We start from the raw sequence: 21,805 nt of genomic DNA on the forward strand, positions 1-21,805 counted from the left end.
ATTCTTAAAATGCTTACTGAAGTCTCAGGGCTGGGGGAACTTAAGGCAAATGGTGGAGGGAATGCAGCCTTTCAAACTTTGTAGAGAGTTGTTTTCAGTTGTCTTTCCGGGAGGACTGAAGAAAAACTATGAGCAAAGAGGCTTACTTATAAAACAGTGTGAGGTTATAGCAGCCTGGGTATCCCTCAGTGCAGGAGTACAGACGCTTCAGGAAGTTTGTGGCTGATAGCTGAAGAGGGCAACAGCCACAGGAGGGGAAGCTCTGCTGGACATGATTGTAGTGGCAGGTACAGCTTTTTAAAGATATGAATGTAAAGAGTTGGTAATTCAGATGATTATCAGTCTGTGATCCTTTGTCTGTTGTTTCTATTCCACTGTTTTTCTCCTTCTAAGCAAAGACAGATTCCAGAAAATTCAGTGAACTGAGATAAAGTGACTCATGGGAGAAATGTCTTTGTACCTTGAGAAAGGAATTAATATAAACCATTAATCTTAATGTCAAGCTGTGGGAAAATTCTGGCACGTATAAACGTTCTGTTAGCGTGTGGAAAATAACAGGCTTCCTGGTCGTCTCCAGAGTGGATTCGTCAAGAACCAATACTATTTCTTCTGTAACAAAATAACTTTTGTGGGGAGAGGAAGAAAAGAAGAGCTCATCAGTACTTGGGGTCTTTGAGAACAGCTCCCAGCAGGTCAGTCTAGCTGGCTACAAGAGGATAGATCTTAAAGGTCCTTTCCAGACTATTTTTTCTGATCTTATATAAGTCCTCACCTAAATCCCACTGAAGTAATTCATTAACTCAGTTTTAAGTTATGCTTTGTAGTGGATAAAAATGGAAAGGGAAATATTTACCCTCCATATTAAAGGTGTCTGCCATCAGGTTGCCTTAATGAGTGGCCAAGTAGAGGAACTCTTGCTTAACATCTGATGAAGTGCTGGCCACTTCACTAGCCAGCGCACTGACGCATTGTAACGGGACCATCCCTTTCTTCACTTCAGAATGCTCACATGTATTTTTGCCCAGGACCCATGACATATAAGGTTATTTGTTTGTTCTTCCCCATGTGCACATACAGAGTAGCACTTTAACCTCATTACACATCTCAGAGAGTTGGGTAATTACCAGTCTCTCTCATGACTAGTGCTTTCATCACTCTTCCTGTTTGTAATTTTATAGGTTATCTCTGACCTATGGGAACCATCTTCCAGTGTAATGTTTAATATCTCACAAATCAGTTTCTCTTAATCCCTGCCAGGTCCAGGCCTTTGACCTACTTAAGGAGCTGCAGAAACTGTGATCAACACTGATCTGATTTCCTCAGCATTTAGTCTCAGTTCCACATTTTATTATCTATGTTGCTCTTTGCGGTTTCATGCAGGTCTCGGCTGGACTGAGGTACATGATGTGACCAAGTGCTGAAATGAAACAGACGTGACTGTGGAAGTAAATTCTTCTCAGATCTTTGTTAATATCTTATCTTGCCCAAAATGAAAGCGTTAATCTTGTGCACAGTTTCAGGGTTGTATGGGAGTTAAACGCATGCAGAAATTGGTCACTTTGTGTACTTCTTGTCCTCATGGATTTATTCCTAACATCCTGTCAACACCTACTGCAATAAGCACTGTTTTATTCATAGGGCTGTACCATCACTCAGCTACCTACACACTCTCAAACAAACTCTAGATAACTGTTGTTAACTATTTACGTATGGGATCTTGAGGAACAAATGTGCTCAAATTCATTCAAATTGAAGGAAGTTACTTTGCATGTGAATTGTTTGAGTTCAGAGTCATGCAGTCACATTAGTGCAGTCACACTCTTCATAGCCTGGGGACCATTTGCTCCTCAGCAACTGGTTGGAGGGTATCACTTCTATACATGTTATTTATGATGATATGTTTTGTCAAAAGAGCTAAAGAAACCATTCATTAATCTGTCATGGTCAAATAGGCACTCAGTTACTTTTCAAACAGAGCCAGTGTTGCTATAACAGCTGCATTCCCCTTCTGAGCTCCAGTCTGATGAAGTTAGATTTCTGACTCCAGGAGCAAGCCATTTCCTCAGCTTTTATTCTCAGAGGTAAATTATGCCCTTCCTGATGTGCATTGAGACCAAAGAGGACAGCTACATACAAGCTGATCGAGCATCAGATTAGCATTGCCCATTTCATCATTATTTCATCCTCAGGGATGTTGTGTGGTTTTGATTGTTACACTGAAAATCATCAGCCAAAGAGAGCAACTGCTTTTACAGCAGTCACAGGAACTCTCTCACTACCCTAGTACACTATAGGCTGCAAAACTAATACATGCTGTATTTCCTCTCCTCACCGCCTCACCTTCCCCCTGGAATACAGCCTTACTTTGCTTCTCATTTTAGTTTCATCATTCATGAGTATGGAGTATCCTCTGGTCTTTGGAATGCAGATTACAATCTGTCAGCCTCTAATGGAAAATACTAGCACCGAACCTCATGCAGAGGACATCTCAACCCACCCCAATAGAAATATTTTTTTTTTCCCAAATGCACATGAACACACAGTGTCTCAGCTGCTTTTTTTCTATGACCCAGCTGACTTATTGATAAGCAGAAATGACTTTCCTAATATTTTGGTGGCAGCTATTAGAAAAATTGGATTAGCATAAAATGAACTCTGTAAACGTAACTCTTCGTGCCTGCAACTCCATAGAAAAAGATGTTAATAAAGTTAGTTTACTGTTACATTACTACTAACAGATCATTATGTTGTTAACAGATTGCTAAACTGAGACATAGAGCAATGTCTAACCCAAGGTCATCCCATGAATCTCTGATAACAGTTTGCTGTAAAAGCCAAGAATTTTGGATGCTAGTCCTTTTCCCTGAAATGTCTAGTAGCTTTTCACTTCAATATAATGATACTTGCTGGCATATACACCATCTTCTTACACCTTCAAAGCTCAAACATGCTTTGGAGTAAAGGGGGATATTCGACTAGCCATTGATCTTAGAGTGAATATCCACTCTGAGTGCTTGTCTATATGCTACCTATGAGGCTGTGTGTGCCACACATGCTTAACCCAAAGACTTCTTTATAGTGCATTCTCTATTGTCTTTGTCTAATACTGCATTTGCTTTCTTCTTCCTACAAACAGCAACTCTGAAGATTGGAATGTTTCAACTACTCTAATCTACCTGGCTCAGTATTAGATTGGAGGAGGAGAATAAAAAAAAGCCTGGTGTGCTTCACCTTGAGGAAAAGGGCTTCTGTATTATCTATTCTGGGGCCCATAAAGGAATGGATGAGGTTGATCCACTTGCCCCCTAGGGCAGACAAATGCTTTCATGTGCAGAGTTATGAGGGTGGCTGATGACAACAATATTGATGAGCTTTATAACTATTAATTTGCAACTCTGACATACAGCTTGCTTGCCTATTATTTTTGAACTGTTCATAGAAAAACTTCCAGGAAGTAAGAACTAGAGCATGTACAAAGGCCTTTGGTTGCACTTCCTGTAGCAACAGGAACTTGGATGAGGGTTCTGATGGCAATGATGGCATGCTTCAGGTGAGTAGGGGAGCCCTGATTGATGTCTGGTCATTGCAATAGCTGTACAACTCAGTTTCCATGCTTCTCCACATTTTAGCTGAGAAAAATCCAGTTAGGACTTTGTGATGGTTCTTGAAAGTCATTGAGAAGATCACAGTTCATCTTCTTCATTTTGTTTCCAGCCTATGAAGAGCTAGGTACAGCACAAGTTTTTTTTTCTCTATCAAGTAAGAACTCATCTTGCAGGTTTGGACACATCTATGCTAATTCTCATCAAAGACTATGTGTGAGGTGCAGGAAGGACCATCTGTGGAATAAGGAATCCATTTACCACACAGGTGCCATTTTCTCATTGCTTGTTCCTCTCTTCGGTGGCTGGAAGACTCCCTATGGTATCTGCAGGGGTATATTATTTCACATTCCTCATCTGTTCAAATCAACAGCAATGGACATTTTTCTCCTTTACTGAGGAGCAGTTTCAAACAAACCAAGAGTACAAGTCCTTAGTTTCTATCTGAAATGACTGCACAGCACTGCACTTCTTAGAACATGCAGTTGTGCTTCAGTGATGTGCTAGCCATTTCTTCTCTGCATTTGGGACTCCCACTGCCAACAGAGAGTGAGCCTGACCAAAGAAATATTTATTCAGTGTGCTGCAGTACTTAGTTGTACCTTATTTTGTGTAGTACCAATCTTCTGAATATGATAGCACACTGATGATTTCTCTGGATTTTGTGAGACTTGATCACTGCAGTGCTTTTTGAGATAAAACTAGTGCATGTTACTTCACAACACAGAAGATGCTGAGGCTCTGACAGCTGAACCCCAGATGGTCTGTGAGGAGTACTCATATCAGAGTACTACTGCAGGAGGCAGCACAGAGGAAGGCTGTGCAAACACTTCTATGCCTGGGCTAATATTTACAGCGCCATACTCTGCTTTTTACTGGACTGGAGACAGACAGCAGACACTCACAGCTCATATTAACACCTGTACACTACAGAAATATTAACCCAAGGTAAACAGCCCAGCAGAAGTTAATGTCTGTATTCACAGAAAAACAAACAAAAACCTCTTCCATTTCCTAGCATGAGCGCTGATTCCATAAACAGCTCTGGCTGCCCATGGTTGATGGTTCAGAGTCTTGATAGCCAAAGCAGTTGCCTACAGTTTTCTGCATCTGTACCTGTGATATTTGGCCACTTACAGCTGATATAGTTTTACTCTTCAGGTCCTACAAAGAAAACATTCAAATCTGCTCTTGTATTTTAGCCTCATTGTCATTCACAGCAGGACTATCAGAGACATTTAGATGTAGACAGATACAAAGTTATATCTCAATAGATATAACGCATCATCAGTTAAAATAATTTCCCTTAAGAAGAGTCATCCTACAAGAAAAAGGAACTAGCAGATTTATAATAATGATCATTTAGAGGGAGCGATTAGTATGCTGAACAATAGATCTTCAATCCAGAGAGACCCTGAGAAGCATGAGAACTGAATTAGCAGAGAACTTGTGAAGTTGAGAGAGGCAGAGTTCTGTAACAGGGCAAATCTGGACTCATTAATCCATCCTGACCAGGGAATGACTGGCTAAGGAGCAGCCTCATGTCACGGTTTTATGATTTTTGGTATTGGTATTCCACATCATAACATCATGTAGTGCACTGAGAGTTAAAGAGCTAATGCTCCAGCTCTGTGGATCATTGATTGTTATAGGTATACCTGTCTTAGAAGAGAAGAAGTACATTCCCCAGAGGACTTTGTGTTGCTTTGTATTTTTACGTTTTTGCACTTAGAGGGAAAGATAAAAACTGTCTGCGGTCACGGGACACTCTCTTTCATTTTGGATCAATCCAGCAGTGGGTGCTCGCTGCTGTCTCATCTTCAGCGTTAGTGTAAGGCCTTCGGTTTATCGGACACTCTCCCTTGCTCATTTTTATTTGATTTATTAGCTTCAATTCTGATTATATTGTAAGATATTGGAAAGCAAAATAACACAATATAATATTTAGTAAACTAGTTTTCCTCCTCAGATCATTTTGTTTTTAGTTTTGTTTTTAGTCCCGGTCCCCCTTCTTCCCTTTTCCCTTTCCCCCTTCCCATTTCCTGGATTGCTTACAGCTTTGCAGTGCTACTTTTCCAATAGATGTCTCAGTGGTTAAAGTTCTCCAGCAGGATGAGCATTTGTGATCATGATGCTTCTTGTAGCTGGAGGTAGGAAGCCTCATCAGCAGGTTCTGACTGACCTGGTATCCTGTGAAATTCTTCAAAAGGGGAAAGGAGTTCCTTCTGAGAGCACTGTTATACTGCTTTTGGTCTACTTTTTTTCTTTTTCTTTTTCTTTCTTTTTTTTTCTAGAGACAAGAACATAGAAAATTAGCTTTAATAATGCGCTCCACTAGATTTTGATTCAAAGGTTTCTAAAAGATGCACTGTAAGATCTACAAATGCTGGTCTGTCATTCTGATCCTGATATATCCGTGCCACATATTATCAGAGCAGCTGCTTTCTTTCTTTTTGTCTCAAGTGAACCATGGATGCGGCTATGGCAAGACAGTACCAGGAAGATACTGTAGTGCCTTACGGGTAGCAATTGTTCAGAGGCACATATTATACTGAATATCACAACAGAAAAGTAATGAGATCTAAAACAATATTTTACTGTTCGTGTAGGTTGGCAAGGTACTTAAAGAGATATGAGAAGAAACAAGTGACAGAATATGTATTAAATTATTTTCCCTTGATTCCTTAGGAGGAACCTGCTTCTGCTTTCCATGCTTTCCATGCTTCTTCCATCCAATAGATTGGATTTCCATTTGCATCAAGCTATGGGACAGAGGACTCCCAGGCACACTAGTGGGAAAGATCAGTGATCACACCCTGCTGCCACCTTCATTGCCTTCAGCACTGTGGTAGACAGCACTGGAGGTGGCAGTCTCCTGTGACTTGCAACAGGGCTTTAAGTACTCCTGCACCTTTTTTCCTCTTTGCTTGTAAAACGAATGGGAATATGGCAGGGCAGCCGCACAGGGTCTAATGTTTACTCTACATCTTATCAACAGCATTACGTACTTTAGAGTCTACCAGGAAAGACCTAGGTATGAGCCACTCCCACATGACAGGACTTTGGACCAAAACAGAGCTTCTGTGTCCAGATGTCTCTCCCAGTTCTGGCCGTGGCAACAAGGTTTCTGGGATTTTCAATTTCTTTCTATGCCCTCAAAAAACCTTCTCCTTTACATTTTCCCTCCTCTCATATTCTTTTTAAGCATCCAATTATTTACTTGACTTAAAAGCTATCAGCAAGATAATGTCAGCAGCCTAGGAGGATATCTCACCATGCACTATTCAGAGATGCTTTAAACAAGGTTTAAAACATAGAGGTGAAGGTCAGTCAGCATAAACGTAAAAGGAGACTGTATGTTCCATACACAACATGCTCCCTAACACTAAGGCTGTTTGTCTAGTAGGTAAGAAGTTAAGATGCGATTCTGCATGCAAGCCATAGGGGTAAAGCTGTCCCTCTTTTATTTTTTAGTAGTAACATAGTTTTTCTGTTTTTATATTCTTTTAAACAAAGCCATACTGAAAGGAAGCTCTGTCAATAGCTGAGGCACCATCACAGGTATGCTCATGCATCTATTTTACCACAAGCTGGCTGTTTTGTAGTAAAATGGAAGATACTCTAGCTAGACCCCTAGGGCCCTGTTCACTGGGAGGTCACGTGGCTGGGGAGGAAAGATACCTGGAAGTAAAACAAATGGGTATTGAACCATGTCTGCTTGATGAATGTGTGCACATGGGTACTTGTACCTCAAATGGGAGTCTGTAGCCCAGCTAACACCCTGGGGGGGAAAAGATCCCAGCATGCAGCCCTAAGGCTGCTCAGAAACCCTAGATATTCTGCTGCACTCTGAAGTGTCCATTTGTGCCATCCCTCAGGAATGAGCTGTCCTTATTTTCTCTTGGAGTGGGATAAGCTGCAGTAGCAGTTGGCTGCACCAGATATTGAGTATGGTCCTCAGTAGTGCTGCAGGACTGCCACCTGGTGGGTCCCTTCCCCACACGTGCACAGAAGCCCTGAGCCTCACTGGGTGCACGGCAAGGGGAGACTTATCTGTCACCTCAGCTCACAGGTGCCTAAGGGAGCTGCATGGAAAATACTGCAAGGAACAGTACTACGATTATCTACTGTCTCTAGAGGTTGTGCATAAAAAGTGTTGTTGTTTTTTTTTTCCTAGTGAGCACAATCTTCAGATTCTGTTGCCCTCAGATGGATTTTGCTACATAAGAACTGATAAATTAATAGGAAACCATCTTCCAAGAGTGAAGCTGTCTTCTTTAGTGCCACACCCTGCAACAAAACAAGTACCAGTAATTACTAACTGCAACATGCAATTATAGCAGCTCTATACTGTAGCTCCACAGTGCGCATGTGTATACAGGATGTTTCATCCAATACTGCCTGAGCTAATTTTTGCATGTATCTGTGCAGACGCAGATGGAGATGCTTCTAACCACCATTTCACCTTGTCTTATTGCTATCAGGCTGTGTAAAAAGTCAGTCTGCCTTCTGTTTATAATCTCCCTCTAAGTATTGGGAGGACACAGGGAGGTGACTCTGGAGCCTTCTCTTCTCCACACTGAACAAGCCAAGCTCCTTCAGTCTGTCGTCATAGGAGAGGTGCTCCAGCCCTTAGATCATCTTTGTGGCCCTCCTCTGGACCCTCTCCAAAAGCTCCACATCTTTCCTGTGCCAGGGGCCCCAGACCTGGATGCAGTACTCGACTTGGGGCCTCAACAGGGCAGAGTAGAGGAATAATCCCCTCCCTTGCTCTCTTGCCACCCCTCTCCTGATGCAGCCCAGGGTACTATTGGCCTTCTGGGCTGCAAGCACACACTCCTGGCTCATGTTAAGTTTTTTTCATCTACCAGGGCTCTGAAGTTCTCAGCTGGGATGCTGTCAGTGAGTTCTTCTCCCAGTCTGTATGCGTATCGAGGATTGCCATGACCAAGGGCAACACCTTGCGCTTGGCTTTATTGAACTTCATTAGGCTTACATGGGTCTGCCTTTTGAGCTTGCTGGGGTCTTCCTGGATGACGGCCCTTACGCACAAGAACTTTTTGTCCCATGGATGTTGTGAGGGAGGGAAGAATCTTGCTTGTTGTACAGGAGACAGTTCACTGACTAAAAGACTATGGGCAGGACAGGCGTGGTCTGAGAAGACTTGCTTTGGCCAAGTGCCCTGAGTGGAGCAAAAATTATGTTTCCATAGGGTCTTCAGGGGCTTCCACAGGGTCTACAGTTACAGCTGATGTGGCATGCATCACTGTTCAGCATTCTTGCAGCTGGCCATCACTGCTGTGATGTGTGAGGGTTTTTGGGTTGTGGTGACTGTTTCTCTCTGTAGCCTACCTGACAGTCAAGATGCACTCCGTGCTGGCAGACCCTCCACATGCATCTGGGTCAGTGCCTGTATGAATTTTAATCTTACCACCTCTCCACCTCAGCTTTTTTATTTTTTTTCCCCTCCAGTTTTGTCCTTTTTATTGGTTTAAACTGTTTCAACAACAACGTGAATGTGGAATGGGTATGCTCAGAGCTCAGTTTCCACTCAGTTTCCAAATGTGCATAACATACGCTTACGGAGATAAGTGCTCACACCCCTTTTCTGGCTCTGGAAGCAAACCACTGAGACCTTCCTTCTGGTACTACCAGGGTAGAAGCACAGGACAGCCCAACCACGCCACCTTCTCCTGGAAGGATACGGCGTTTTCAGATCAGAAGGGGCCGCCACGACCGCCTTCCCCCCGGAACGGAACGAGTAACACCGCCCTCTACTGCGACGCCTCTGCCCCTTAAGGGGCACCGCCGCGAGGCCGCGCAGGTCACGCCCGGTGCGGGGGGCGGAGCGGGGCGGCTCCTCACTACCCGCGGGAGGAGGGTGACTGCCGGCAGGGTCGGGACTCGGCGGCCGTGCGGGCGGGGCGCTGATTCCCGGCGCGACGGCGGACGCCGCTCCCGTGGGACTCGGGCGGCTCAGGGCTGGCCGCGATCGAGCACAAACAGAGCCCGGGCGGGCAGGAGCGGGAAGATCCACCGCAGCTGCGCACGCCCGTTCGCCCCGCGGGATTTCCCTCGCGGCCGCGCCGCAGAGGTTTGTGGGACGCGGCGTTGTGTCGCGCGCCGGCGGCGGCCGGAAGCGGAAGCGAGGGGTTCTCCGTCTGCGACGCCTCTGCGGCTGCTGGGCCGCGCGGCGCGGGGCCGCGGCCCTGCCCTTCTGCGTTCCTCCGCGGCGCTGAGCGGCGGCGCGGCGCGGCCCATGGACCGGCACAAAGTGAAGCGGCAGCGGCTGGACCGGATCTGCGAAGGTGAGGCGGTGGGCGCCCCTCGACTGAGGCGGCGCCGCGTGGGCTGCCCGATCCTGTGCCGCAGTTGCCTCTGTGCGGCGGGGATCGGGCCTCGACGCTCCTCTCCCCAGCGGGGCCCCTTCGGCCTCTTCCCGGCCGTCCTCCTGCGTACGCGACTCCGTTCTCCTCAGCGTCGTTTACGTGCCTGGCGCTGAGCCGCGGGCGGCTCGGAGCCCGGAAAGGGGCGGTGGGGGGGGGTGTCTGTCTGGGACACCGTTAACACAGGGGTCCTTCTGGACTCTTAAGGGAACAGAGCTGGTTCGTGGGAATGCTGAGCTGGAGGGAGGTGGTGTAAGGTAAGCTGCACCTGAACCAACTGTTGCTGGTTTCAGGATTCTAGAGTAAGGTGATGTGCTGGCAAGTAGATCATTTCTGTTACCTTGTTACTTATCGAGCTTTATTTAAAAAAAAAAAAAAAAAAAGAAAAAGAAATTGAATCAGTAAATCAATAATGGCACAGGAGTGTTATTTATTTTTTGTCCTAGATTCATTTCCTGGTTGTTGAGGATTTTCTTGGACTTCAAGTGAGTGCTCAAGAGTTCTTATCTTTTGTGTAATCACTCCTGTGAACTTTCTTAATAGGCATACGGCCTCCTACAGTGAATGGCCCAATGCCATCGCGGCCACTGGTTGCGCTCCTGGATGGAAGAGATTGCACTGTGGAGATGCCCATCCTGAAGGATGTTGCTACAGTTGCATTTTGTGATGCTCAGTCAACGCAGGAAATCCATGAGAAGGTGGGGAAGAAAAAATGTGCAAGCACTGTAATATAAAGCTCTGCCTCTATGAGTAAGGAAGCAGAGATCGATTTGGATTTTTTTGTTGTTGTAGGTACTGAATGAGGCAGTAGGAGCTCTGATGTATCATACCATTACCCTGTCTCGTCAGGATCTGGAGAAATTCAAAGCTCTCAGGGTCATTGTGCGTATTGGCAGTGGCTATGACAATGTTGACATCAAATCTGCTGCAGAATTAGGTATGATGATGTCACGTGGGCTCTGTTATGATCAGAACTGAACGGGGAGTTGAACTCTGTACTTCTTTTCTGTTTTTACAAGTGAGAACATTTGAAACCTTTATGTAAAAAGATTTGGAGCTGCTCAGTGGGAGCTTCCATGGAGCTCCACATTTAAGAAGCAGGGAAATGTCTGAGCTGTTAGGTGACCTGAAAGGAAGATTCTTAGATCTCAAACTTCACTGCTTCAGAGGCAGATTCTCTGCAGTTGTCTGGAGTTCAGAAACTTAAATTCAGTATCTAGATAACTTCTCAGGTTCGTCTTCTCTACACAGTCTTCAGCTGCTCTGTCCCAAGCCTGTAGCCCTACATGGGGTTGTTGTGGCCAAAGTGGAGGACACGGCTCTTGGTCCTGTTGAACTTCAGCCCAGCTGTCCAGATTCTTCTGTAGGGCCTTCCTACCCCCAGCAGATTGACACTTGCAGCCAACTTGGTGTCATTTACAGGCTAACTGAGGGTGCTCTCAGTGCCCTTGTCCTGGTCATCAGGAAAGATATTGAAGAGGACAGGCCCCAGCACTGACCCCCGAAGAGCACCATTTGTGATCAGTCGCCAGCTGGATTTAACTCAGTTCACCACCACTCTCTGGGCCCAGCCCTCCAGCCAGTTCCTCACCCAGCGGAGATTGTACCTGTCTAAGCCATGGGCTGCCAGATTTTCCAGGAGAATACTGTGGGAGACAAGAGTCAAAGTCTTTGCTGAAGACTGGGTAGACTACATCAGCAGCCTTTTCCTCATTGACCAGATGGAAGGAGATCAGGTTGATCAAGCAGGATCTGCCCTTCATGAACCCGTGCTGACTAGGCCTGTTCCCCTGGTTGTCCTGCAGGTGCTGCACAATCTCCCTTAGGACAATCTGCTCCGTAACCTTCCCTGGCACTGAGGTCAGGCTGACAGGCCTGTAGTTCCTCGGATACTCTTTACAACCCTTCTTGTAGATAGGAGTCACGTTGGCAAGCCTCCAGCATTCTGGGTCCTCACCAGTTAACCAGGAATGCTGATAAGTGGTGGAAAGAGGTTTGGCTATCACCTCCTCCAATTCCCTCCACATTCTTGGGTGAATCTCATCTGGCCCCGTGGACTTGTGGTAGTCCAGTTGGAGTAGTAGGGCTCTGACTATTTCCTCCTGAATTGTGGGGGTTTGTTCTGCTCCCCAGCTGAGACTTGCAGGTCAGAGAGTGTAGTACCCTGAGGATAAGTGGTCTGACTTTTATTAAGACAGATGTTAAGAAGGCATTGAGAGCCTCAGCCTTTTTCCTTATCTTCCATGGTCATGTTTCCAGCCTCATCCAGAAAAGAATGAAGGTTTTCCATGGTCCTACTCTTACTGTTGGTAAATTTGAAGAGTTTCTTGTTCCCTTTTACCTTTGTGGCCAGGTTGAGTTCAAGTTGGGTTTTTGCCTTTCTGATTTTCTCTCTGCACGTCTTAACAATTTCTTTGTACTCCTTCTGAGTTGCCTGTCCCTTCTTCCACAGTAGGTAGATGGAGCCTCTTTTTCTCCCAAAGCCTCAAGAAAAGCTCCCTCTTTACCCCACGGGCTCATTTTGTGGCTCAGGGGGACAGCCTGCTCCTGTTCCTTCATGACCTTCTTGAAGAGCAACCAGCTGTCCTGGAACCCTTTACTCTCCAAGACTGAATCCCAGGGGACCCCCTCCACTAGTCTCCTGAACAATTCAGAGTCTGCCCTCTGGAAGTTCATGGTGGCAGTTTTGCTGTCCCCCTTCCTGACTTCACCAAGAATTAAGAACTCTGCCATTTCATGGTCACTCTGTCCAAGGCAGCCCCTGACCTCCATATCTCCCGTCATACTTCTGTGTTTGTGAACAGCAGGTCTAGCAGGGCAGCTCCTCTGGTAGGCTCTTTCAACAGCTGCAGAAAGAAGTTATCTTCCATACACTCTAGAAACCTCCCAGACTGCTTCTTCTGTGCTGTGTTGTAGTCCCAACATATGTTAGGGAAGAAGTCCCCCATAAGTCTCCATGAGGTCAAGGGCTGGCAGTCATGCAGCTTCTGCCAGCTGCTCTTAGAACACCTCATCTGTCTCTTTGTCGTGGTTCAGTGGTCTGTAACAGATCCCTACCAGGATGACTGCCTGGTCAGCCCATCCCCTGATCTTTACCCATAGGGGTTCAACCTTATCATCCCCAGCCACAAGCTCAGTGACATCAAGGCACTGTCTAACATAGAGAGCTGTGCCACCACCCTTGCTTCCTTGCCTATCCTTTCTGAAGAGCTTGTAGCCATCCATTGCAGCACTCAAATATGTGCCTAGTTATGTAAGAGATGAATGCATGTGACTTCTGTGAAGTTGAATGAGCTGGTAACTAGTGAAATTAAATTGTTAGTTGGGTTTCCCCTGTCTGCTCTATTCATCTCCAAACAAAATGTGTGGCATTTTAACACCGTTATAAAGTGTTCAGTAGGTAAAAGGAATGATGTGGGATTGTGCATAGCTTTTGCTTTCCAAGTTGGCTAGAGATGAAAGTGTGATCTGAAGTTAGTTGAACATCTCCAGTGGAGCACTGCTGAATTTTCAACCATTACCTAAATTTTCTTTCTAATTTTTAGATGGACAGTCGACTTTGAGGAGGAAAAGTTGCCTTGTTTTGACAAGTGTTTTTTTTTTGTTGTTGTTTTTGTTTTTTCTGGTTAGGGTGTCAAATTATTTTCTATATATAAGGAAGGGATGATATTATTCCCTTGGGGTTAAAAAGCTGGTCCATATCTGTGTTGCTATAGAATGAGTTCTGCTTTTCTTGATAGTAGTTCTGGAACACTGAATTATGTTTCAGTGCTTCTGCCTAAAGAGTTTTTTGTTTTGGTGTAGTGTTGTGATGATAAAAATCTCATATGAACTCAATGGCTTTGTAGGCATTGCAGTTTGCAACATCCCTTCCTCCTCAGTTGAGGAGACTGCTGACTCCACCCTCTGTCATATCTTGAACCTCTATCGTCGTGTTACTTGGCTACATCAGGCTATGCGGGAGGGGAACCGAGCCTCCAGCGTAGAGCAGATTCGAGAAGTGGCTGGAGGTGCTGTGCGTATCCGTGGGGAGACTTTGGGCATCATTGGACTAGGTAAGTGATGGGAATTGTTAGACTGAAAAGTAAACTGAATGTCTTTGGGAACCTAAAGAGTCACTGATTGGAGAGAAAAAAATAATAATTCTACAGCTGTTCATTGTGAAACACACTGACTCATAAGAAATGATAGTGCCCTATTCAGTGATGATGAGCATCTTGAAGAATTGGGTGAATGTCATGGGTTTGGGGATTTTCTTTCCTTATTCATATTGTTAGGAGAATTGAAACATTCAGACAGCTCTTCTCAGTGACTGTTTCCCTGTATACTATATATTACTCTGTATCAGTAACAGAGCTGCCTGGAAGCTTCCAATTCGTTCAAGTTCTTACTGCCTCTGAATCAGGGTACAGGCTTGGTTTGAAAAACAGAGTTGCTTTTATGCCATTGCATGGGGAAGAACTAGAATTAGCCACATGGGATCCACACTGAATTGCTTACTCTGGGTTGCTATGGCAATCCTAGGAATGCTCAGGGCTGCATTACCTTGGGCCTTGGCAGTAAACTCCAGCGTAGGCTCCCAGTCTACCCCAGTGTCTTGTCTTTAAAGTTTGTTTTACCTTTCCTTGATGATTGTGGGTTTTCTTTTGTGAAGGCCGAGTTGGACAGGCAGTGGCTCTGCGAGCCAAGTCCTTTGGCTTCAACGTGATTTTCTATGATCCCTATCTGCCGGATGGAGTGGAGCGATCCTTGGGTTTACAACGAGTAGGAACCCTGCAGGATCTACTAATGCACAGCGATTGCATCACATTGCACTGCAGCCTGAATGAACATAACCATCACCTCATCAATGACTTCACTATTAAACAGGTGCAGCAGGAGCTTGATTTCCTCCACAGAACACTGTGGAAATGAATGCAAACAAAAACTGCTGCTTTCACAGAGGCTGAGAGCGTGTGAATCCTGCTGCCTCTACCGTGTGCCTCCTGCTGCCTTTGGAGGCTGGGAGCATGTGGATCTGGGTGCCTGTGCTTTGTGCTTATAGAATTTCTTATTAAGAGAAAAATAGGACTATTTTTTTGACAAGTAATTTGTTAAGAATTGTTACTAAGAATGTTTTAAGTGATTAAATAATTTCAAATTACCTTTAAAAATCATAACTGGCTGTAATGGTTAGAACCAGATTTGGTGTGTCTGGGTCTATAAGCTTCTTTACACAGCTCTGCCAGAGTCTTTCTGCCCAAGCCCACTGCAAAGCCAGTCTCGGGCTCTACTTCAGTAGTTTGTGAATGCTTTTCAGTGCTTTCACGAGACATACCTGGATATAATAGTCCAGTTTTGTATAGCTGTGTACTTGATTCATGTCCTCTTTCTTTTTTAAAGTAGTAGGATGAATATGGAGTGCAAAACTTGAGAGTTCCACTTTTGCCCTTGCTGTCTTGTGGTTTTTATTTGTTCATTTTAAAAGCAAATTTCTCAAGCATTGCTTGCAGGCATTTCCCCCGTGGTTAGCTTTGCAGTGAGAGCACTCCTAGTTCGTCCAGGCCTCATCTAATCACTGCAGGCTGCTGCTCATTTCCAGTAGACTTCCCAAGATTCACTTTGCTCTCCTGAAAAGTCTCTTTATCGACCCACTTAATGTTTTTCTTCTTCCAGATGCGCCAGGGCTGCTTTTTAGTGAACACAGCCCGGGGAGGGCTGGTTGATGAGAAAGCCTTAGCACAAGCCTTGAAAGAGGGGAGAATCAGAGGAACAGCACTGGATGTACACGAGTCTGAGCCTTTCAGGTAAAACTGCATCTGCATGCCTGTGTTATCCTATGATTAATGCAGTGGATGATTCTTTTTTATTTAAATTACAGTGATAATTGAGAGGATGGGTGGGATTATCACTTCAGAAGAGAAACCACTTTTTTTTCCCCCACAGCTTTGCTCAGGGGCCCTTAAAAGATGCACCCAACGTGATCTGCACCCCACACACTGCCTGGTACAGTGAGCAGGCTTCCATTGAATCCAGAGAAGATGCAGCTAAAGAGATCCGCAGAGCTATTACAGGTAATGAGGAAGACTGTGCTCTGCAGCTGCTGTTGGATTAGGAGTCTTTCTGTTAGTTCACTGCAAGTACAATGGATTTGGAACTGCTAATTGTCCTTTAAAAATTAGGCTTGTAAATAGTTTCTGGAGCTGGAGTGTAAGTTGCTAGTTGTCTCTTTGCCTTTTGAGAATCTGGAAACTAATGCTGGAGTGGCACTTTCCTTCCTTGGGAAGGCATAAGAGTATTAGTCTCTTACTTTCCACATTTTCTAAATCTTTTGCAATAATTCCTTTTATAGTTACTTTGTACACCTTTTTTTGGAGTTGTGTAGATTGTCTCTTAGGGAAGGTAAGCCTTGGCAATTGCAGTTTATGTGGCCAGAGATTTCCGCAGGGTCACAGAAGTGGAAAGGAAGGATCGGTTTCCTATGTTGTTGAGTCTCCCCTGCCCATTATTATCATATGGGAATAGATGGAAAAGATACTGAGCATTTCCTTTTCACTTTTCTTGTTTGTCTCCTGTTTCCCTGCTATTTGTCTCCTGTTTTTATTTGTTTCTTGGTTTTGTTTGTCGTTCTTGGTGCTCCCACAGGTCATATACCTGACGCTCTGAGAAACTGTGTTAATAAGGAGTATTTGCTGTTAGCAGCTCAGTGGTCTGGTATTGATCCTGCAAGTGTCCACCCAGAACTCAACGGAGCTGCAGCATACAGGTGAGATACATAGGTTCTCCAAGTTACTGCTTCCAGACAGTGCTGCAGTAGGTCAACCATCACTGTTGGTGTTTGAGAACTACTTGTACCTGCAAGCAGATATGCTTTTGTACAGCAGCACCTCTGAAACCATGCTAGGATTTAATGTTTTCGTGGACATTCTTAGTTCTAGCTGGGTACTGGTTAATTTTTCCTAATTCTTGCAAGACCTTTCCAATAGATAATTTAATATAAGAAAGCCTGCTGGATGCCTGAAAAAAGGTCTGGATCTTAACATTTAGAAGGTGTGTATATTGCTGTTGCTGTGTGAGTAAAACATGGTTCTTACCTGTAGCACAGATGTAGACTTTAAAAAGACATCGTCCAGTAGATTTAGGTTAAATAGGTTATATTTCAGGTTGTTACAGACCTGCCAATTGACTGTGGGTAGGTTGTTTCCCAGCTGTTTTTCTCCTGTCTGTAAAATAGGAAATATATTCTCTTCCTTTCTCTGAGATATCTACACATATTCTGATATAATTATGGAGTAGGAGAGTACGAGGAGGCCACATGGAAGTACAGGGTTCATTAGCAATTCATAGGTGTCTTTACTAATTTTTGTCTTATTTTGACAGTTATTCTAGTTTAGCTCTTTTCTGTATTGGAGCCCAGTGAAGGATAGGTGGTACATTATGTTCCTTTGTTGTTGGAGAGGACAGCTCTTCAGGCTGCCTTCATACTGTGCCTCATGCTGTTTCCCACTGGTTATGAATTTTGCACTTGTATTACAAATGCTTAGTGTGTGACTTAGAACTGCCCCTGCCTGTCTGAGAACAAATGTAATTTGGTAATGGGTGATAACTGCTACTGTTGAGCTCTGGAGACTTTCCGTGTTCTGTTTTGAAGCAGCTCTGCTGAAAAGAGGGATTTGTATTCAGCAGTTGCCTGAGGGCACACACAGCTCCTTTCCCCTGTGTAACTGCTAGACCAGCATGTAATTTCTGTTTCTGTTGGTTTCAGGTTTCCTCCAGGAGTAGTGGGAGTAACCACCCCTGGGCTACCAGAACCACCAGTAGTGGAAGGGATTGTAGCTCATGGGATCCCTTCTGTTTCCCACTCGGCACCACGTACCCCTTCCCCAGGAGAGACAAGCAAACTGGATGCAGACAGAGAGATTCCTGCTGATCAGTAGCAGCATCTTCTGTTCTCTGGTAGCAGGAAAAAAAAAAAGTATCTTCTGCTAGGACTTTCTTTAATACACCGCAGAGACTGTTTCCTGTTAATGCAGGACAGGACAATGCATTTCATTACTGGCAAACTAGCTCTTGCCTTTATTTTGTAACCCTTTTAGTTATAATCTCTCAGTGAATCTTTCTCCTTCTCTGGGGCAGGGCAGCAGTGGCCTTGCCTCCCCTTGGAAATACTTGGTTTAGCCAGTGTTTTTTTCCCTATATGTCTGCCTCAGTTGTCTGTGATAGGAAACTGTTCTAGTGGACTTGAATATAGGAGAGGTAATGCTGCCTGATCAGGGATGGCCTTCAATATCCATAACAGCAGACTTCAGGGCATTTTTTTTCAGTTGTAGCAGTGTAAGTTCCTTTTGGCTGTACCTCTCAAAGCGTAGACATGGGAAATACCAGAAAAAGATAAATAAATTGGAGAGTTGTGACTTGTCTGTATTATGCTGTCAGTAAATGCAACTTCAGCTCTGTTCATTACCTTGCTTTTTTAAATTAAGGTTTTCTATGAGAACGGACAGTGCAAGCAGAGCTTGTTCGTGACCGTAAGTTTAGTCTATGCAGTACTGGGCCTGAAGGTAAAAGTAACAGTTTCAAGGTCAGCCTTGTAAATAATTTGAAATGAGTTTAAAAAGTCATCAAATATGTTCTAGTGACCACTGTGTTTGTAGGGCTTCAGAATAATTCATCTATGTGAATGTACCTCAGAGAAGGCAAGAAAATGCAGAAATAGGAAAAAATTGCACTGGGAGTCAGCAAGTAGCAATAATTTGCAGCTGCAGTTGCTGGTTCCTTGCACACACGTACCTCAGTCTGATGACGCTGTTTATTCACAGAGTATATTATATTAAAATTCTAAGCTTTGTTCTACAGAATTTTGTAGGCATAACTGCACCAATTAGAAGTAACACCAGTGCTAGTGACACTAGTCTCTGCTGATGGAGAAAGCTTTTAAGGCTTGACCAAATTTAGTCTAGTTAGTGTAGCTCTGATAGCATATGTTGTATCTTCAGTGGAGGGTGGAGTAAAATTAATCTTTTTTTTTTTTTAGTATCACAAGGCTTATTCATGTAGAGAAAGACTATTCATACAGGGTTATTCATACAAAGGAGAAGAGAACACAGTTACATAATCACCCAAAGCCAAGGCAGGATTGTTACTCTGAAGCTTTTTCCTGTTTCTATGTCCCAAATGATTGATTCACTTATTTGAAGGGGGTGTGGAGTCTTCAGCAAAAAGATTCCCCAGGGGATTTTCCTTAATTCTAAATGTTCCTTTATATATCTTCTGTTACACCAGGTGCTATACAGGAAGCATACCCTATGTATGGTTTTGAATGCCTTGCTTGATTCTTTTTGTGTGTCTGTGACTGGGAGCTGAATAGGTGAGACCAGATTGGAAACATGCTTTGACAGGTGGACAAAATCATCTGTTTTGGCTCTTCAAAATTCAAGAAGTTGAACAAAGATTTCAGACTAGCAAAGATTTCAGGCTTTTCCCTGTTTTTATGTTATTCTCCAACACTGTGTTTATATAGCTTACTATCTAGCTTACTGTTGATATGATGAAGTGATTCATTCCTTTCCCTTGTGTCCAGCTGTCTGCACTGCCACTGCTCCTCCAACCATGCAAATACAGCAACAACAAAAAACTCAAAGAAAAATAAGATGTAAGCTTCAGGGGTTTATTTGCAGGTTTAACACTTTTTAACTGTGTAGCATTAGTGAGATAGTAGTTCTTTAGCATTGAGTGTCTTTTTTTTTTTTAATAAGGTATTTGTATTAGTGAGGGTTCTTGGCTTCTGTGTTTCGTGGATGATGCTGATTCTAATTAAAATCCATATACCTCCTTGGCTGCTCAGGTTTACCAGGTCAGACTGGTACTGGTGTTAGTGGCAAGTTTCGGGAGAATTCTGAATGAAAGCTTAGAGCTCAGAAGCACTTCGATTTGAGCTGTACCTAAAAACCAGCAGCTCTTTTCTGATTCCTATAATTTTTAGGTGACCTTCATTTTGTAAACTGTTAACTCAGAAAGCTATTCTTCTGACAGACAAATGGGGGAAAAGAGTTTCATTCAGGGACTGAGAGCTGATCTGTCTATTACTGCATTAGGGAAGCAGTCTGTTAATAACTACTGTTTCCTTATTTGCTGTTAAAAATTCCTATTCTGCGCAGAGGTTCATGCCTGCAGATTATTTTGAGATAAGGTGCTTCTAGTTTTGACCTTAAGAGATCGCAGAGAATCAGAGTGCATTCCTCTCTAGAGCACGATGCAAGGAAGATGTTTTCTGTTAAAGTCCGCATATATACTTTTTATTTAATGATTAGTAAACGTAAGAGTAACTAATTGATGCTGTAAGAAATACTTTTTTATGGGTACTGAGGAGTTGAAGCTGACACATTGGTGATTGTATTTGTGATTCTGGGCATCCCTTTGCTTCTCTTATGGGTGGGACATGACAGTGCCTCTGCTTTATCTGACACTGTGCAGAGTGATTGGATATGAAGGCAACATTTGTCTTGATGAGCACCTCAGCAGAAAATGCTGAGGTAAAAATTGAACAGAACCTTGATGATGACCTCAGTTTAGGGCTCTCTTTGTGTGTCTAGAATTACCCTGCTTGTATGCCATTTGTACATCTGTGTGTAGACTGAACTTACCATCACCAGACCAAAGGCTGTTTGGAACAGACAGCTCATAGAAAAAATGACCAGCACTGAAGTATCCTGTGGTCTTCTCCATCCCATGAGTGCCAAGTCCTTTTAACAGCACCCTCTGACTCACAGCTCCTCCTTTTAATTTTAGTGCAGTATACAGAAGTGGAAGGATTTTTTTTTCCTCTCTTAAAATACCTTCATTCAGAACTAGTGCAGAGCTTTATTCCCAAAGAACAGAAGTTTCCTAGGGTGAGGCAGGAGTACCCTACCTTCACTAACCTGCTTACAGGAGGTGCTTATACTGTCCCAAGGTACATTCTGTTTGTCAGGATCACTGCTGCTGACCAGCTTTTTTATAGAGGACTCAGAGTTTCAGAAATATATTTTTGTAGACAATAACTAAACTGTGAAACATTGAAATAAAGCATGTAAACAAAAGCTTACAGCACTGTCCTCTGTACAGATGTTTCTCTCACTTCAGTTCTCTCCTGACTTATTAGATAATGTTTGATTACTTCTTGAATATATTTTAATAAACTTCTCCAAAGAATGTGGCTGCTGTCTGTGGAAGTGGTGGCCTGAAATATAGCATACATTGCAGGGGGTTGGGGGCATAAAAGTAAAAAAACAAACCTGTACAGGTAATTCTATCAGTCCTGCTTTTCTCACATTAGATGGGTTGGGTTTTCCACAGTTATTCCCTAGATCCCAGTGGTGAATGACTTCCTTTGGATTCTGGAGAACTCACAATCAACAAAGACTGGAGGTGACAGACTGAAGAAGCAGCCATCTTCAGGGGTTAAGAGACAGATTTGGACGTAGCCCAGTATTTACTTATTTGACCTCTCACAAATTGAAAGTGTGGCTGGCTTTCTTTCAAAGCATTAGGTTAAATAAGTGTTTCAAGAAGGCTGAGAAATAACCAGTTCCTCTTTGAAACAGTTAAGTATTTCATTTCTTATCTTGGAAATTCCTAAGTTCTTCATAGTTCTTTAAAATACCTATGACAGACACAACTTCCAAAAAAAAAAAAAAGTCTCTAAATATAATAATCTGTCTTGAAATCTGTCTACTATTTTATCAGCAACCCACATCAGGACTAACAACAAACAATTTATAAGGCGTACAGATAAGGGGATAAAGAAATACAATTTTAGGACAGGCATCTACAAATGTATTTGAGCATCACTCTACATAT

At 43.7% G+C, this 21,805-nt stretch overlaps 1 protein-coding gene across 1 annotated transcript; it reads left to right on the forward strand.

Moving 5' to 3' along the window:
- Positions 1–9,859: 9,859 nt before the first annotated feature.
- LOC136047649 (C-terminal-binding protein 2) lies at positions 9,860–20,723 on the forward strand. The gene is made up of 9 exons (XM_065734940.1): positions 9,860–9,910; positions 10,532–10,686; positions 10,781–10,925; positions 13,837–14,043; positions 14,643–14,857; positions 15,644–15,774; positions 15,914–16,041; positions 16,613–16,733; positions 17,733–20,723. Exons 1-9 carry the CDS (start codon positions 9,862–9,864, stop codon positions 17,902–17,904), a joined length of 1,323 nt encoding a protein of 440 aa, XP_065591012.1. The 5' UTR covers positions 9,860–9,861; the 3' UTR covers positions 17,905–20,723.
- Positions 20,724–21,805: the final 1,082 nt, after the last annotated feature.

Source organism: Cyrtonyx montezumae, unplaced genomic scaffold (assembly GCF_038088225.1).
Source record: "Cyrtonyx montezumae isolate F1298 unplaced genomic scaffold, pur_monq_1.0 scaffold_18, whole genome shotgun sequence".
In the NCBI taxonomy this organism is placed as follows: Eukaryota; Metazoa; Chordata; class Aves; order Galliformes; family Odontophoridae; genus Cyrtonyx; species Cyrtonyx montezumae.

Coding starts and splice junctions, on each gene's coding strand:
- LOC136047649 (XM_065734940.1), top strand. CDS start 9,862: ATGGACCGGCACAAAGTGAAGCGGCAGCGGCTGGACCGGATCTGCGAA. Junction 10,687..10,780: donor CGCAGGAAATCCATGAGAAG/GTGGGGAAGAAA, acceptor TTGTTGTTGTAG/GTACTGAATGAGGCAGTAGG. Junction 14,044..14,642: donor TTTGGGCATCATTGGACTAG/GTAAGTGATGGG, acceptor TCTTTTGTGAAG/GCCGAGTTGGACAGGCAGTG.